Here is a 17,062-nt window from a genome sequence, read left to right on the forward strand (position 1 = left end):
GTCTTAGAAAAATAGAAGGCCGATGCCGCAGCAGAGTTGCAGTTTCTGGGTCAATAAGCCACTAATGCAAATAAATCTACATAATTTTTAAAAGAATAAGCTAACACTGTAGGGCAGGTAATGAGAGGTTTCATTTATAATCCTTATAATCCTTTTCATTTATAATCCAAGTTCAGGAACTAGTGATCTGCAGCGCCATTTCTCTAGAGTTTAAAAAAAAAAAAAAAAAAAAAAACATGAACACAGCATTCTTCTTCCTCATTTGTCTAGGAGCCCTTTCTTGTCTGCATTTTTTGAGTAATATCAAAATAAAGAACATAAAAACATATCAAAATAAAGAAATGCTCAGTACAGAAAATACTCTGCATTGCATAATATGTTATCAAACAAATATTACATACATTTTATTCTTTTATTTGGTATCTGCAAAGACAGAAAGCCCACGACTCAACTCCAGTTATTTTATTACAGACTAACTTGGTGGAACAAAACAATGAAGCAAACCCTTAACTTTAAATAAAATATAAGATAGTGCGCCTTAAAACAGCAACCAAAAGAAAACACAACATATAAAAAAACAGTATAAGATAAAAAATGTTTGCTTTTTAATTTAATGTAGAAAATGACACAGACCTAAAACATTTTAAAAGCTGTAAACCTTTCCAGCTTAGAAGTGAACATCCCACGTGATACAATCAACCAGCGTGAACAGTGGCCGTGAAAAAAGGTTTAAAAGGGAAGACACTGTGTAATTTATTACTTTTATTAGTGCTAGATCACAATTAGGAATTATTCTTCAGGCGCGTAGCTCGTATTCTGTAGTTCAGGAGGAAGAAACATGTGTTGCTACAGAAAGTCATCTCAGCAAGGTCGTGTCCACTGGAACGGTCACAGAGAAGGTGCCCAGTGAGGCCCAAGTGAACCGCCAACATAGATTCTGAAAAGGTCGAGAGTTTTTGCCACACTCTAACGTGGTGCTGGACTCTCTCTAGACGTCGACGATTGCTAACAACAACTGCTAACAAGTTCCACCGTCACAGGCCTGGAGAAGCAACTGCTCGGCCGTGCAGGTGAGGTGGGACAACACAGCAGATCTCTACTACATGGCTGTGTAGCTTTAAGATCGGAGTAACATAACGAGTAGCGCTGAAGTGTAAAAACATTCGCAGAGGTCAGAGCAGTGGCTGCATCTAATGATACTTCCATGGTGACGGCGGTCCTCAGACCTCCTTTGAGCTCTCAGTCATCTCACAGTCCTCTCTAATGTAAATTTTAACAGTCACGGGAAGGCTTACTATCTATGAGCCTCATCTCATCTGAGTTTTTTTTTTTTTTTTGGCCATGAGGTGCTGATAGTAACAAAAATGTGGACCAAGAGACAGGCAGTACAGTAAGGCAGCAGTTGGCGTTTCGTTTTGAGAGGCGTGACTGCAGGAGTGACAGACAGACAGACAGACAGACAGACTGACTGACTGACATCAGAGGGCGCCGCAGCCAGGAGTCTGGTCAGGCCAAAGCACTGGGGAGTGGATATTGGATGGACAATGCACTGAAAGAGGGAGGGGCTTTACTGCCAGCAGCCTAGTCTGTGAGGGTCAGGAGTACAAGGGAGAAAAAGAGCTGGAACCATCTGGAAAGTATTTCTGTCCCTATCTCTCCTCCCAGTAATTATATGATGCACGTCAATATGCCATGACATGGTAAAAATTAAAAAGTGAAAATGTGGATTGACACAGATCGCAGTCTCTATGGCCTGTTGTACATGTTCATGTGCGCTCAAGTATGCATGTATCTGGATTTTGTTTATTGCTGGAACTCCCAACAATATATGATGGTTAAACACGCGCACAAACCAGAGTGTAGAAATAGTAAGCTTGCGTACTACGAAATCACCCCTATTCATACACAGCTGGTTTTACCTGAGGACCCACAAAATATCCCACCACCACAAACCACAACCACCCTATCCCACCTGAGTTGCAGTATCTGGGTGTTGATGTGTTTGGGTATAAATAAGCATGCCAACTCAAGTGCCCCCTCCATCCCTGCCCTCTGATGCCAGGACTCTACACTAGTATGCCAGCAAGTGCAGTGCAGGTAATGCCATTCACCCAGGAGCTGGAAGAAAGGTTTGTTGAGCATTTAGGTCTAATGCTAGGTGAACAAAGGCAAACACCAGACAAACAACAGGGCAAAGGTTTGGTGGTTGGTGGCCCAAGGGGTCACTTGAGCTTTCCGCGGACCTGCAGCAGAGTGGGTGTCTGTTCCATGATGCGCACCAGCAAGGTATCGATGTAATCCTCCAAGTCACGAATCAGAAGCCTGGTCTTGCGGAGCTCTGCCTCCCGCTTCTCGAGCAACAAGCCCTGCCGCTCAAACTCCTCCCTCTCATGCTGAATGTCCACTTCTCGCTGTACTAGTAGTGATACTAGCTCACTGTGGGCCAGGTGGTAATATGAGCCACCTCCCTCCACAAGACCCTGAGGAGAAAAAAAAAAAACACACACACACATTCTGAATGAAATGTAGAAGCTTTAAACTGAAGACACTATAGGATGACCTACAGATGTATACCTTGGCCCTGTCTGTCTCCTGATCACCATGGTGATGGCTGCGGCCAGGGTGAATGGTGGACTTCAGCTTCTCAAGTACAGACCGTCCTTCAGACCTCCTCTCCTCTCCTCCAGGGGGTGTTAGTGGTTTCACCAGGTGTGGACTATCAAGACAGAGGACAGAAAATGGAAACAGGGAGAGGGATAAAAATATCTATAATGTTTTGCAGTCTTGATCAGCGATGAGCTGTGGGTCTGTGTGTGTGTGTGTGTGTGTGTGTGTGTGTGTGTGTGTGTGTGCGTGCGTGCGTGCGTGCGTGCGTGCGTGCAATAACCTCCTGACCCACGACTCCACAGCATATCCCCAACTGTCTCTAACAATACACATATGCACACGTTGCAATGCCCCAGGCCACTGTGAAGCTGGAGATAGAAGGGTGTGAGGCCTGAGGGAGGTGGGGAGGGAAAAATAATTATCTCTTCAGTCCTGATCCCACCTGCTAATTGGGCAGAGCCTCCTGTTCCCCTCCAACCCCCAAAACAAAAGGGGTGTGTGAAATCCACAGAGAAAACAAGGAGCACCACCAAACAGAGAAAGACCAGTCATTCACTCTGGGGTACACGCTGATTCAACAGTGGGAGAAAAAAAAAAAAAAACAAGCAAGGGATCAAAGAGTCAAAGAGGGCAGGAAAAAAAAGACACAGAATTTGTCCCATCACCCAAATAATCACCAAATGACGATAAATAAGCCATGCAGAGAAACTCTAAAATCAACAGCAGAAATATTTTCAGAATCAATGAAAGAATCCCTAAAATAGGAGCCCAACTAGGAACTGAACACAAAAACACCTCCACCAATCACAGCAGGACTGCAAGCCTTGCTCTGGACCTGCCTCTTAGTGTTCTCTTACCTTGAACGCTGATTGGATGACTGACGTTTCCACTGGGAAATATCTGCACGGGGCGCACCAATCACTGCCCTGGCAGAAGGAGAAGGGCACACATCTGGTGCCAATGCTGATGAAGAGGTAATGGAGGGACAGGGGCAGAGGGCAGAGATGGCAGCAGAAGGGGTAGAGGAGGCCAGAGGAGAAAGGTCATGCGGCAAAGGTGGGAAGGTCAATGTGAGGTCATTCCCCACACTTGATGCAAGTATGTTTCCATGGTCGTGCCGCTCTACTGGTGCCAAACGCAATCGCCCACCACCCGAAGCACAAGTGGCCTCTGGACACACATCAGCCATTTTAGAGGGACTTACTGGGGAGTTAAAGTGGCTTTTAGAGTTTGTACTAGTCAGCAGGTGAGTTATGACCAGGTCTTGGGAAATGGAGGATGAAGGTGGGGTTTCCTCTGACTCTCCAAAACTTGTGTAAATATGTGCCAGGTCAGTGGCCTCCACATGTTCATGTTCGGTACCCACTGGGCTTGTAAATAAATCAGTTGTAAATAAATCAGAACCCACTGAAGTCCAGTCTACATTAGAGCAGTCTGTGGTCACATCCTCATCTAACAGGGAATGTTCCAGTGTTGAATTCTCAAAAGCTGCCTTGTCATCAGAAACCATCTTAAAATGCAAAACTTCACTTCCCATTGCTCCAGAATCCAAGGTAGCCTGCTCCGTCTCTGAAACAACATTTGGTATCTCTGTCTGGATAAATTCAGAACTTGAACAATCACCATCTACAGGGTCAGATTCTGTCGCAAGTTCCTCAGAAAAGTTAAATGTTAGAAAGTAGTTCTCATCCGATTTCTCTGTTGGCATAAGTTGTTGAGCCAGGTTCTCTGATGTTGCATCCTCTGAAAAGTGGGACGCTGGTTTTTTTTGGAAGTGCTCTCCACCCATTGACAGTGTTTTTGGCAAAAAGTCTTGCACCGGCATGGCACCCTCCTCACAAGCATATGCTGGCACTCCATGCTGAAAGGGGTTATATTTTGGCATAGCATCTTCACAAAGATCATGTTTTAGCAAGGATTGTTGTAATTGGTCACATTTTGGCAAGCCTTCCACTCCAGGGTCACATGTTGGCAAAGGTTCTTGTGGGGGGTTGTTTTTTGGCAAGTTTTCCTGTTCGAGCTCGCAGGGGCTGTTTTTTGGCATAGCTAGCAGTGAACACTGGGACCAAACAGAGCCACAGTGCTGTGTGGAGGAGCAGCTGTGGTAACTCTCAGAGTCAGCGCTCATATAAAAATCACTGACGGGAGAAAAACCTGACTGAGGAACTGGCAGTAGTTCCTGATTGCACACAGGGCTGGGTTGTGCAATAAAACTAGGCCTGAATGGATGGTTAGTACTGGAGGGGCTAACAAACACATCAGAGTTAACATTAATAATATCACTGATGGCTGGACTAATGCTAGCAGAGTACTGATGAACTTGACAGGATACAGTGACATCACCTTTTTCACATAGGCTACTGGTGCACTTGCTAGCATTCTGCCCCTCCTTAGTAGCATCATGTAGCTGATCATCTTCAAAAACCAGAGAACCACTGTGAAATCCTGATACACAGATCAAGTCCCCAGGAGCATGATAGACTGACGGTGAGTTTACTGGCATAACTTGCATTGATACATCAATGTAATCAGCATCCTTGGCATCCAACTCTAGACTGCTGCTCTTCACTAGTATACTGGTGCATGAAGTCAGCTGGGGTGGTCGCTCAGCAGAAAGACAATACAACAGACGTGACTTCCGATCAATTTCTTCAGCCCTCGTCTGGTCCGGCTCTTTCGAGGCCTCCTGTTTGGAAATTCTTGAGATGGAATTGTTAGGGTTACTCTGCAGGTGGTCCAATTCCCATGCTGGAGAATCAAACACAATGGTGGGAGGTTCCAGTGTGTCATCTGAGCTAACTTCTTTGTAAACAGCAGGCTGAGATGAGTTGTTGAATGGGAGCATTAACCCCCTGCCTCTGTGGCCACAGGAACCAGGAGAGGGCACTGCTCCAAGCTCACCACATCTCTTTCCCGCATCAGGAGCAGCAGGGATAGATAACATGTGTTTTTGGCTCACCAGTGTTCCATTTGGGCACTTTGAACTCGGCGTTAATTCATTGTAAGCTTTAGCCAACTTCCATATTTCACTAAACTCCAGTTGAGAACCCTCTGTAAAAGAGACCTCTGATTGGTTAAAGCTTGACATTTCCTGAGAGTGAGATGCTTCAATATCAATCCCAAAACCTGTGAAAGGGTTACTCCAAACATGGTCTTCTAAAGCACCAGTCTCTTGAAAAGGATTCTGGCCAAATAGCTTGTCACCACCGACTTGAATCTCCATTCCATTATCCATCCAATGACATTGCTCCCACTCTCTGTGCCAGTTGGGAGAAGCCTCTTGGTCAAACCAGGTTGGGCTGAAGAAACATGGCAGAGCAGGAGGGTTAGAGGTTAGAACAGCAGCAGCTTGGATTTCCTCAAAGAAAGGATTCTGCTGGAGAAGGGTAAGAAAGGGGTTGGAAGGTGTAAGAGATACTGGTGAAGTGAAAGGGTTATTCAGACAGGATGGTAAAGGGTAAAGAATTGTGTCTGTGCTGTGGTCACAAGGACACACCAACTGGCTGGAAGGGAAAACACATACATTCTTGGTCAATAGAGACTGAACCCAGACTATCCAATCACCATGTCAAAATGACCTTATGCCCCCTCTCAATAAACACAGATGACAGTGGTGGTCAACACCCATGAACAGTTGGAACATTATTGTATCTTAACACAGTTATCATTAAAGAGTCTCAGGCCACTCTGCCCATAGTAGGTTCCATGTCTCGTGCTGTGCAACATGCTAAATAAATTCAGGAAGTATCAGACATTTGGACCACTTTGGGTGTCCTCCTAGTCCCGCTGGTGTCTCAGTCATTGAATCATGTGCTTGAATGTCACAGATGAGGCAAGCAGAAAACACCACTGTCCTCTTCATTTTCCACAGCAAACAAGGGCTCTGTTTCAGCCTGGTGACACTGTGTCTGATGTTTCATCATCTCAATGCCTGCAGGTGGTAAGGCACTCAAAACGTCTAATAATGGCACTATTGTACACTGTTTTATGCACTTAAAATAACTTCTCCTGTAAATGTTGGGTCCAAGATTCAAATACACAGATGGAACACACAATCTTCTCTGCTGGCACCATGCTCGCAGTCATCATGATGAGGTCTGATGGTGCATTTCTAAATGATGAGTCATTCAAGTAACCCACAAAATCTCCATTTCACATTTTACATGTATTACTGACCCAGATTAGAGAAAAGACTATTTGAAAATCCCTTATGTTACCAGGAAAGAGACACGCAAATAAGAGGACAACCAAACAAGATCAGACTGATACATCGTAATTAAAGTTGTATTTGTGTTCAAACATGTTAGCTACTGAGGCACAAATAAGTTGGCGTCTTCCTTTTTATGCATGTACATGTACAAATTTGTGTCTTGCTATACTGAAATAACTAGAGAAGACCACTTCCTATCCTTTTCTTCCCTTTCAAACTCGCTCAAAAACACACAAGGCCAATGCGAAGACAGAAAAAGTAATTGACTTACAGCTTTGTGAGTGTGACGGCTAAAACGCTCAGAATCTTTCACAAAGGTGACTTGACACCAACACAGAAACTTGTAATCTAATATCCATTCTAGGCATCAAGCACGCACATTTACCACAGAATGCCATACAAAATTTGTATATGTGCTGGGAAACGGTTTAATTTGCTTAAGTAATGAGCTAGATGGTTTAAGGGCATGTGTGAAAATTGCACATGCTTAGGGCTAAACACACACACACACACATTGATTGTGTCTGAGACGCGATGCTGACACCGGGTTTGTCGAAATGCAATATGATGCCTGGCTTGACATTGTGAATTATATTACGCTAAAATAACCCAGAGCTGAGAGCGTAAGGAGAAAGCGAGAGTAAGAGGACTTCACACAGAGTAATTGTGAACTCCTGGGCAACACCCCTCTGCATTGCAGATGCAGCTGTAACCAGAACCTGAGCCCGGAGTACTTTAGCATGCTAGCCAAAGCTAGGCTAAGCTTGCTAAGGCTGAACGCATTACGACCTAAAATTACACATGCTCTAGCACAGAACAAGCCATTATTTCCAGGTTCAAACTGAAGTAAGCTTTAAAGTCTCAAAATCATAAAAATCAATTAAAATCCTAATCTAACACTAAAGTAAAGTAAAGTAAAGTGAAGTGATTGTCACATGTGATACACAGCAGCACAGCACACGGTGCACACAGTGAAAGGAGCAATCCATGATAGTATAAAAGTTCCACTATTATGAATAAAGTTATTGCTTTTATATCGGTCTTATTGGCCCCCTAAAAGTGTATCCGAAGTCTCTGTCCAAGACTCAGCCTTGGTGCAGAATTACATCCACATTCTGCCAGTCCCACAGTGACAACTCCCCAGGATGAGCCGTTTCCATGTCTGTAGCCTTAAATGCAAACGAGGAGCAGCGAGGCAGGACGAGGAGAATAGTGGGCATTCACGGGAATTATGTCACAAACACCATTCACCAAACCACAATGTTTGGACCAAACAGGAAGTCGTGTCTGTGTATTTCCAGAAGAAATAAAATTAAAACCAATGCTTCTTCAGAGTCGGAACAGAAAAAATACATCTGTGCAATTTTTTACATCCAATCACCAAGCCACTGCATTGCTTTGGACGTGTCGGTGGAGTTCCTGTTTTTAGGGGAGGGGTGGAAAATTCTCTGGGCGGGAAAAGCATGAGAAGGAGGTAACTTTACAGGATGTAAGGGGAGAAATTCCAGATCCAACCATCTGAGCTCTCTGAACAGCGAAGCAGAACGGCCAAAGCACACTTTATACATATACATTTCTAGCCACTCCAGGACCACTGACAGTCTAGGGGAACTCGTATTAATGTTAAATTATCTCACAAAGTCAAATTTTCTTAATAGAGGACATTAACTTGCTTGTGAAACAAGGTCTTGCTCCTTAGTTGGTTCCAAGCTAACCTCCTGAGCATTTCCAGGATCCTCTTGCTAACAGATTCAAAATGAATTTAAAGCTAAACATTTTTTTAAAGAAATAATAAAATATGTATTTGGAAAGCAATATAAGCAAATATTAATAATGTGCGATGTTTTAATAATCATGCTGTTTGGGTCTAGTGGGTAAGGAAGCAGACCCGTAATTGCAAGGTTGTCAGTTCAAATCATGAATCACCCCAAATGCTGCTCCCCAGGTGTCTTTCCATCTTAAGCCACAATTGCTATTTTGCAGTCAGATAAGTATCTTTGTGCTTGTGAGTGTTAGACAAACTAGGTAATGAGAAGAAAAATGACTGACCAAAAGCAGACGCATGGCCAACCAACCAAATTTCAGGTCTTTCTATTCCATTATTAAAAAACAGAAAACCAATTCCGGGTCATCCAGTCAATACAGATTATTTTAAAGCCAAGTGGCACACTGGATACAGATATATAACAATACAATAGACAGATCTTAGCAGATCTTCCACTTTTATCCCTTTTAGTTATGAGCTGATCAGATGAAGAATGACCATAACTCACCTAGGTTTGTTGTGCAAGTCTTTGGAGTTGAACCATCCTCTATGCTTTCCTTCTGATGAAGGCAGGGCTGATTCATCTTTGCCTGTGATTGGCGTCTTGCCGGCCAAATCGCTCCGACAATGCGAAAACAGTCCCCGTTTCTGTTTCTTCACCTCCACGTCGCCTGTGGCTTCCTGCTGATGTTCGGTTACATTCCTCTCTTCCGCCTCCAGTTTGCCAGCCTGCTCCAACGCAGCTGCGATTTCAGCCCTCTCCTCATCTCCTGCCTTGTCCAAAGACCAACGGCGCCCATCCATTGGTCCAGGATGTGTCTCAAGTCGGGAAATAGAGAGGTTCTGAAGGGACAGGGAAAGGGCTGAAACCTTTTGAAATGATCCCATGGCTGGAGTCAGGGTGGAGGGAAGTGCTTTGGGATGAGCTGGTTTCTCGATGGAAAGTTGTGGTAGAGGTTTGGGTCCAGAGTGTGGAGACGGGAGCGGAGACTCAACTGGATTACCATTGACGAAGACAGACGGCAAAGCGGGAAATGCAGTACCAGAGATAAGACACTCCTGTGTGTATAACTCTGGTACAAGGATGGAAATCTCACCAACTCCATCAGCAATGTGCTTGTGTGGAGATACTTGAGGTGAAGGGGCTACTGTGTGTTCTGTGGAAGAAACATGAGAGAAAATACAAAACATGAGAAGTGCGCTGTTCTCAACCAATATCTTCAAGGTTTATAACAAGCTCTGTCCTGAAGGTTAACCAACCAAAATATTCACCTCCTTTTCAGGGTTTCATTATATAATGAAAAGTTTGAAAGTCCCTGGTAGGGCCATAGGCCATCTCATGTTTATATTCATTCATATTGGTGGTAGTAGCCTAGTATGTAACACACTAGCCTATGAACCAGAAGCCCTAGTTTCAAACCCCACTTACTACCACTGTGTCCCTGAACAAGACACTTAACCCTGAGTATCTCCAGAGGGGGACTGTCCCTGTAACTACTGATTGTAAGTCGTGTCTGCTAAATGCTGTAAATGTAAAGAATTGAAGGTTTCGTATACATTTTTTTACAAAAGCAAAACATAACCTGGGCTGTTGTCAGCTGTGAAGTTGCTGCTGTTGCTGGGGGAGTTGGAGAGGTCAGACACCACCACGCTGATGCCAGCAGTTGGGCTGAGGCTCCCGCCACGCGAAGACGACTCGCTGCTCTCCGATCCCAGCGACGTGCTTGAGCGAGTGTCCGACGACTTCCGCAACCTCCCTCTCAGGAAGAAGTTCCGCATCTTACTCCTCCTTGCCTCACCGCCTTCATCGTCCTCATAGTCTTCCTCCCCACCTCCATCACTCGGCAACCGGCCCCGCATGCGCGCCAGGGCTCCGTAGCCGCCGGGGATGATTGCAGAGGAGGAGTCTTCCTCCGCCACACGTTTCTTGCCACGAATGCGTTGCTTTAGCTTACTGAAGGCGGAGTGCGGCTTCTCCTTCATTGAGAGGTCATACATGCTGGCGGTCAGGTTGTGTCGTGTGAACTGAACTGTTACCTGCAGCTCCCCCCGTTCTTTTTCTTTCTTGCCTGACTTAGACTGAAACTTGAACCATCTGCAGAGCAAAATGGGGAAGTTATCAAAGTGTAAATGAAAATGTACACATCATTTCAGTGCAATCTTGGAGTGGCAATGGGTCTCTGACCCACTTCAAGTCTACTTCTGTATTGTGTATACTATATTCTTTTTTTTTTTTAACCCATCACCCTTAGTGAGCAGTGGGCAGCCATGACAAGCGCCCGGGGAGCAGTGTGTGGGGACGGTGCTTTACTCAGTGGCACCTTGGCGGATCGGGATTCGAACCGGCAACCTTCTGATTAGGGGGCCGCTTCCTTAACCGCTAGGCCACCACTGACCTCAAACCCAAATTACATTATCTATTCAAATGCTCATTCAAAGATCTAGAATACATAAACATATATTTCACTTAACCAGTGATCACAATTAATTATCATAATATTTTATCATAATTTTATCAATTGCACATTTAGTGGCATTCATTTAAATTGTTAGATTGCAGACATGAATTTGCAATGGACACGTGCATTGTCTTCATATTGGTAAAAATGTCTCACAGTGGTGGTTTATTAGTTGGAAGATATACTGGATGTTGAAGAGACATCCAAATTACATTAATATCTATGCATAAACTTGCTTATAGCTCCTAATATGCAAACAGTATATTACAGACATGTACTTGGGCACTGGAAGCTTCATTCCCCAAAATTTAATTATACGATTTAAAGTGTACAATGGTTCCTTATTAACTCCAGACTAGGTTTCAGCTTCACGGCACTGAGGACAAATATCATATCATGGGGAAGTGGTGGCATAGCGGGGCGGTGGTGGCATTTAAGGAAGGTCAAGGAAGCGGCCACACAATCAGAAGGTTGCCGGTTCGAATTCCGATCCGCCATGGTGCCACTGAGGTCCCACTGAGCAAAGCACCGTCCCCACACACTGCTCCCTAGGTGCCTGTCATGCCCACTGCTCACCAAGGGTGATGGTTAAATGCAGAGGACACATTTCGTTGTGACACCGTGTGATGTGCTGTGTATCACAATGACAATCACTTCACGTTCATAATGTCCACATACAGAGAGCACTGCCGTGTGTAGAGTTACAGAGGACACACTGAGTTAAGCAAAATGTGAGTCAGTTACGGCAGAACTAACAACTCTGAATGCCAATTGGAGGTGATAAGTAAGTAAAATTGCCAGTTCGTTTTCACCTGCATTCTACATTCGTGTGAAGTCACCTTCGAGAACGGAGGAGAAGAAAGAAACTCTGATTCTCAACTTCCCCACTTCCTAGTTTCATCATTCGTTTCCTGTGGCATCTGGGTTTGAACATTGTGCGGTGTGTGACAAACTGGAAGAAGGTCACAGCGCTGCTCAGGGGTCAGGCTCTCAGGTTCGGCTCGAACACTCTGTGTTCTTCTCTTTCTTCCTCAGCTCAAATGCACATGCATGCACAAATGCTGACGAGTCAGGTCAAGTCAGGGTCCTCTCATCAGCGCGATTCTCTGTGATTGCAAACAACACACCTCACGTGCAGGGCCGGACTAAGTCTTTTAAAAATGCTTTATTTTCCGTTTTAAACCTACCGTTGGCCAAAATCTATTTGTAGCCACACAGCTGCACCACATTTGCTGATCAAGAACAATGTCCCTGACACACACACACATAAATATGAGCAGTGTTATTTTTCTCTTTTAGCAGACCGTCCTGTTACTAGACCAACAAAAAAAATCTGTTCAAGTAATTATCCCTATAAGAGGGGTTTATGCATTTAATATGGTCTACATCTGAGGTCAGTTCAGGATAAGTATGGGACAACAGAACAGTTTAAAATTTGTCTTCCAATGGACTGTGTGTACATGCTACATGTGTACTTTGTCAATACAAACAGGCTGAGAAGCATATTTAAGTTCTCAACTTTATGCCACAACTACATGGGCATGAAGTTGAGAGAGCTTAAAAATGCTTCGCAGCTGGTTGCCTTAAATTTGAAGTTTTCCCAACTTTTAGTTTTTCACAGTGCCCGTATCAAACACACAAAGACATTCTTCTTTCATTCATGCAATCACAAGCAAACAATTCCATATCGGCTGTCGCAGAATATCAAAGCCATCTGCAGAAGTGGGAATTTGCCAATCCCAGACACTACTTCCTCAAAGACAAAAACCTGCACACAGCTATGTATGTGCACATATACAACACTTACACTTCAAGTTTCCAGATTTCATCCATATTAACCAGATTGAAAGTATTAATACTACATTTTTTATTCTGACTTTGTACACAGAATAGTTTTCTTCTGACATTTGACAGCAACATGAACCAAGATTAGATTAAAATATGGGTTCAAGGAACAGTCTTGATTGGTGGTGATAAAGATTACCCACATTATGTGTAACCACCTTCGACAAGTTGCTGCTATGCTGTCAAGCATCCGTGTTTTGGTGACAGAAATTACCCTGTTTAAAATACGTGACATATATAGCATATAGAGCAACATACATGGTTCCCTCTGCTTGTACACCCACTGTTAAATATCCTGATCCACGTGATTGGCTAAATTAGCTCTTGCATAATAAGGTATTATACAAAATCAATGCATTTTGTGAATAAATAATTGATATGGAAGGATCCAGTATCGACCCAACTCTAGTAGTAATGCTGCTGGGCAGACCTTTAGCACCTTTGCAAATGCTACAAGCAAACCTGCTTATGTCTGCAGTCTTCTGGTCCCAGGTACAAGGTTAAAGTAACAGTGAAAGGCTCCAGGTCCATTCGAGATCTATTATGTTTACTTTGCGTTATGTGTATTTCCAATACAATTTATACCTGCCATGTTTATTCCTGACCATCGAGTCTGTTTCCTTCCTCAGCTCCTTCCAATGCACCCAGTTCAATCAGCATAGTCGGAAACATAATAAAGTTTAATTGCCCCAGATTCAGGTATCTGTCTACATTTACTTTCCTTAATCTCTCCATAATTTACACTCTTCTTCTGGTACCTTCCCCGTAGGACTCTGAATCTGCAACCCGGCTGTTACTTCACCTGCAGCACATTTGACCTGAAAGGTCAGTAGTATGACTAAGCAAAAAAAGAAATAAATACATAAAAAATGGGACGAAAAAACACAGACACACAAACACGTGACTAGATTGGGGAATGCTGAGAGGGATGGAACCGGACAACACAGCGGCAGAAAAGCACGTGGAGGCTCAAAGTATTTCTGCCTTTCAGTGTTTTTTATAGGACATCAAAGCCAGGAAAACGCCCACCGCTGGCAGTAATTCACTCGCAAGACCTTCTTCTCAAACCACACACACCCTGCTGGGTATTTCCTCACTATGTCTCTTACTCTAAAAGCACGCCGCCCGGGAGAAATGTGCTTTGTGTCAGAAGTTGATACGCTCGGCCTCTGTACTGCACCCTCCCACTGTTTCTCAGTGTTTATCAGAGCTCGCCCCTACCAAACCCCGTCCAGGCCGTCTGGGTCTACTGGCAAACCTTTTTACACCCTGCAATGGATCATCTGCTGCTAGGACACCAGGACAGAAGTATTTGGACATAATCGTTAAAAACCACAACTAGAACGGCGGAAAGAGGGCTTCTGCAATGAGTAAACGTCCCCTATTGTGAAATTGTCACTTTGTGAGATTATTTAACATTGATACGAGTTGATACTAGTCTGTCCATGGTCCTGCAGTGGCTAAAAATGTTGATATGTATATAGAGTGCCATGGCCTTTCTGCTTTGCACTTCAGAGCAGCAACTCTGGAATTTGGAATTTTCCCTTTATGATCACATAAGCGGAGACATTCCAAATGCTTTTGTCCGCCCATTGAATCTACCACCCCTCTGCTAACTCCACCAACACTCATGGCTTCCAAACGTGTGAAGCATTGCAGTTGCGGGTTTTTTGGTCAATCATGACAGTCTGAAGAACCAGGGGGTTAATTTCATTTTTTGGGAAGAACTGCACCAAACATTGTGGTTGGTGAATGGTGCTGATGACGAATGCCTGCTCAACTTCTATAGGCCGCTCTCGTCCCGCCTCTCTTATCCACATGTTCATTTAAAGCTACAGACACCGAAACGGCGTGTCCTGGGGAATCTCATTGTGGGACTGGATTAAAGTGGCAGTAATTCTGCACCATGACCTCAGATACAGCGTTAGGGGACGACTAAGACCTAAACATTTTAAATCAGAATACAGGACCTTCAAAATGAAACAACCAAGGCCAATGCTTCTGTATTCATAATTTCATTATTTGAAATTTTGAACCATGCTGACGCTAATAAACAACTGATCATCACATATTATTATATGCCACCAAATGTATTCAAGAGAGGAACAGAGACCGAGTTTGTGGCCTGTAGGATGGGGCATCTTAACCAAAACTTACCACACCCTATTCCTTACAGCCATAACCCAAACCCTGAAGCTACCACTACATCAGTCCTACACACAACAAACCCCACCACCCTTACCGCCGCCTCCCCCTCTATTCGGCTTCCTGTCCTTTATAAATAATATTTGCCTTTCCTGTTTGGTGAGCGCACGCAGGAAGTGGGTCGTGCTTGATCAATCAGATGTTGAGAAGTGAAGCTCTATAATGCGACAAAGGACCCGGCATGGGGGGGGTTTACCTCACTTGCAGGTACTTTTTGGCTTCCTGTTTGTGTGTCCTGAAATGCCAATCTGGAGGATAATAGCATAGAAATTGTCATGTAAGGAATTGTGACAGACTTAAAACCTACTTGCTTTCTATTTCAACATACTGACACTCCCTCCAAAAACAGTGCCAATAGTTTTTTAAGAGTAAGGCCAGTGGATCCAACAGTATCTTTACAGTTAAGTGTATTTCTGACCCTTCACATTACATAATCCGAATCATGACAGCACCTCCCTTTCCTCTGTCAGAATTAGTCAGTTAGCTCGTGCAAAGGGGCACTTTTGAAAGCCTGTAAATTGTACACGGCCACCAACACATGTCGCGAAGGATGGCTTGTGGCCGCCAGCATTGCATGGGGAGTCGGTGGAAGGGAGAGGGCGTGACTGCAGAGGAGCGGAATGCAGCACTCGGTGTTGCCACGTCCGCCAAAAAGAAGCGACTCTCGGCGTCAGTCGCATCGTAAAGTCGAACTTCTGCACGCTGGCTGACGCGTTTGGGAGGTCGTTCCTAAACACCGAATGGAAGAGTCAGGGGGCAAACCCCGCTCGAAAATACCTCCATACGCCAGAATGCAGTACATCGCGTTTATATTTATGAACGCTCGTTTCTCACGCCGCACCTGGCAACATCTGGAATTCTCCGTGAGCACTTTCTCGCTCGCTGGGCCAGATGTAAGGACGCGTTTTGGTAACTTTACTGGGCCGGCTGTAAGTGTTCGGGATATGTCGTGTGGCTCCCGCTCTCACTTCATACCTCAACAAATCTGTAGACGAATAATTTGTCTGCAGTGGAGAAGGAAAAAAAAAAAAAAAGACATACACACTTACTCGTTTTTCATGCATATCCGCCCCTGGAACGTCCGATCCAGAGGAATCACGACCTGCCCGAGGAAGACGTCCAGGCCCATGAGTGCGCGGTGCATGGCGGTGAGCGTCAGATCGCAGCTCCCCGGGGGGCGCGCATCTCGGCCGCCCGGCTCGAGCACGCCGGGCAGCAGCTCAAACACGCACTCCTCGGCCCACTCCGGGCTGGTGGTCTTCTCCATGACGCATGTGGAGTACTTCTCCTTGGCCACCTGGATGATGATGTACACGTCGCTCGTGCCATGCTTGCCCTTCGCGCGCAGACCCCGGGCCCGCAGCACTGTCACCTGCACGTGCGTGGGCACCCAGCGCAGCTGCTCATCGTCCGCGTTTACCGCTGACATGTCGGCATCCACGCGAACGCCGGGGAGCACCGGTCACCGGCGTCTCCCGGACTGCGCCCGCGGTGCGGCTGCAGCCAGCCTAGCCCCGCATCCGGCCGCGCCTCCGCCTCGGCCTGTCGCCAGCAGTATGTCTACACCTCCGAGTCTACGGGACGAATTGGCGTCGCCGCACCGCGACTTCGAGCGCAGCCTTTACTACGCGCGCGCCGCCGCCGCCGCCGTGTGAGCGCGCGGGCACGCGCTGCTCTGCAGAAGCCGTCGGCTGTGACGTCACTGCGCTCCCCGCGCAGGACCAGGAAGTGAGTGGAGACGGGCTTCACACTTTTTTTTTAATAGTTATTTTCCGTGCTTTTTACAGGCGTTCACAAGCAAAAATATATTTTAAACCAGACTTGATTAAATTAAATCCAGGTTATCGTTAACAGCCTAGGACATCCATCCGTTAGTTTGGAAGCAAGGATGGCTGGAAGAATGCAGGATGAGGAGAACATGCAGCCATGTACCAAAAAATTAAGTAAACTTTTATTTTGTATTGACATTGC

General features: G+C 45.2%; 1 protein-coding gene across 2 annotated transcripts; it reads right to left on the minus strand.

Annotated features, from left to right (window-relative positions):
• Positions 1 to 1,284: 1,284 nt before the first annotated feature.
• Positions 1,285 to 16,770, minus strand: rab11fip5a (RAB11 family interacting protein 5a (class I)). 2 transcript variants are annotated; one of them, XM_028995571.1, is made up of 6 exons: positions 16,141 to 16,770; positions 10,166 to 10,677; positions 9,091 to 9,739; positions 3,465 to 6,110; positions 2,575 to 2,716; positions 1,285 to 2,480 (listed from the first exon to the last, which is right to left on the minus strand). In XM_028995571.1, the coding sequence occupies exons 1-6, from the start codon at positions 16,518 to 16,520 to the stop codon at positions 2,223 to 2,225; spliced, it is 4,587 nt and encodes a 1,528-aa protein (XP_028851404.1). In that variant the 5' UTR covers positions 16,521 to 16,770; the 3' UTR covers positions 1,285 to 2,222. The 2 variants fall into 2 exon arrangements, with proteins under 2 accessions (XP_028851404.1, XP_028851414.1); XM_028995581.1 differs by lacking the exon at positions 3,465 to 6,110.
• Positions 16,771 to 17,062: the final 292 nt, after the last annotated feature.

This window comes from Denticeps clupeoides, chromosome 1, assembly GCF_900700375.1.
Source record: "Denticeps clupeoides chromosome 1, fDenClu1.1, whole genome shotgun sequence".
Classification (NCBI taxonomy): Eukaryota; Metazoa; Chordata; class Actinopteri; order Clupeiformes; family Denticipitidae; genus Denticeps; species Denticeps clupeoides.

Excerpts from the sequence above, each read along its gene's own strand:
- rab11fip5a (XM_028995571.1), bottom strand. The coding sequence starts at position 16,520 with ATGTCAGCGGTAAACGCGGACGATGAGCAGCTGCGCTGGGTGCCCACG. Across the intron at positions 9,740-10,165 it reads CACAGCTGACAACAGCCCAG|AACACACAGTAGCCCCTTCA; the intron begins GTTATGTTTTGC and ends TTTCTTCCACAG. Across the intron at positions 2,717-3,464 it reads TCATCCAATCAGCGTTCAAG|TCCACACCTGGTGAAACCAC; the intron begins GTAAGAGAACAC and ends CTGTCTTGATAG.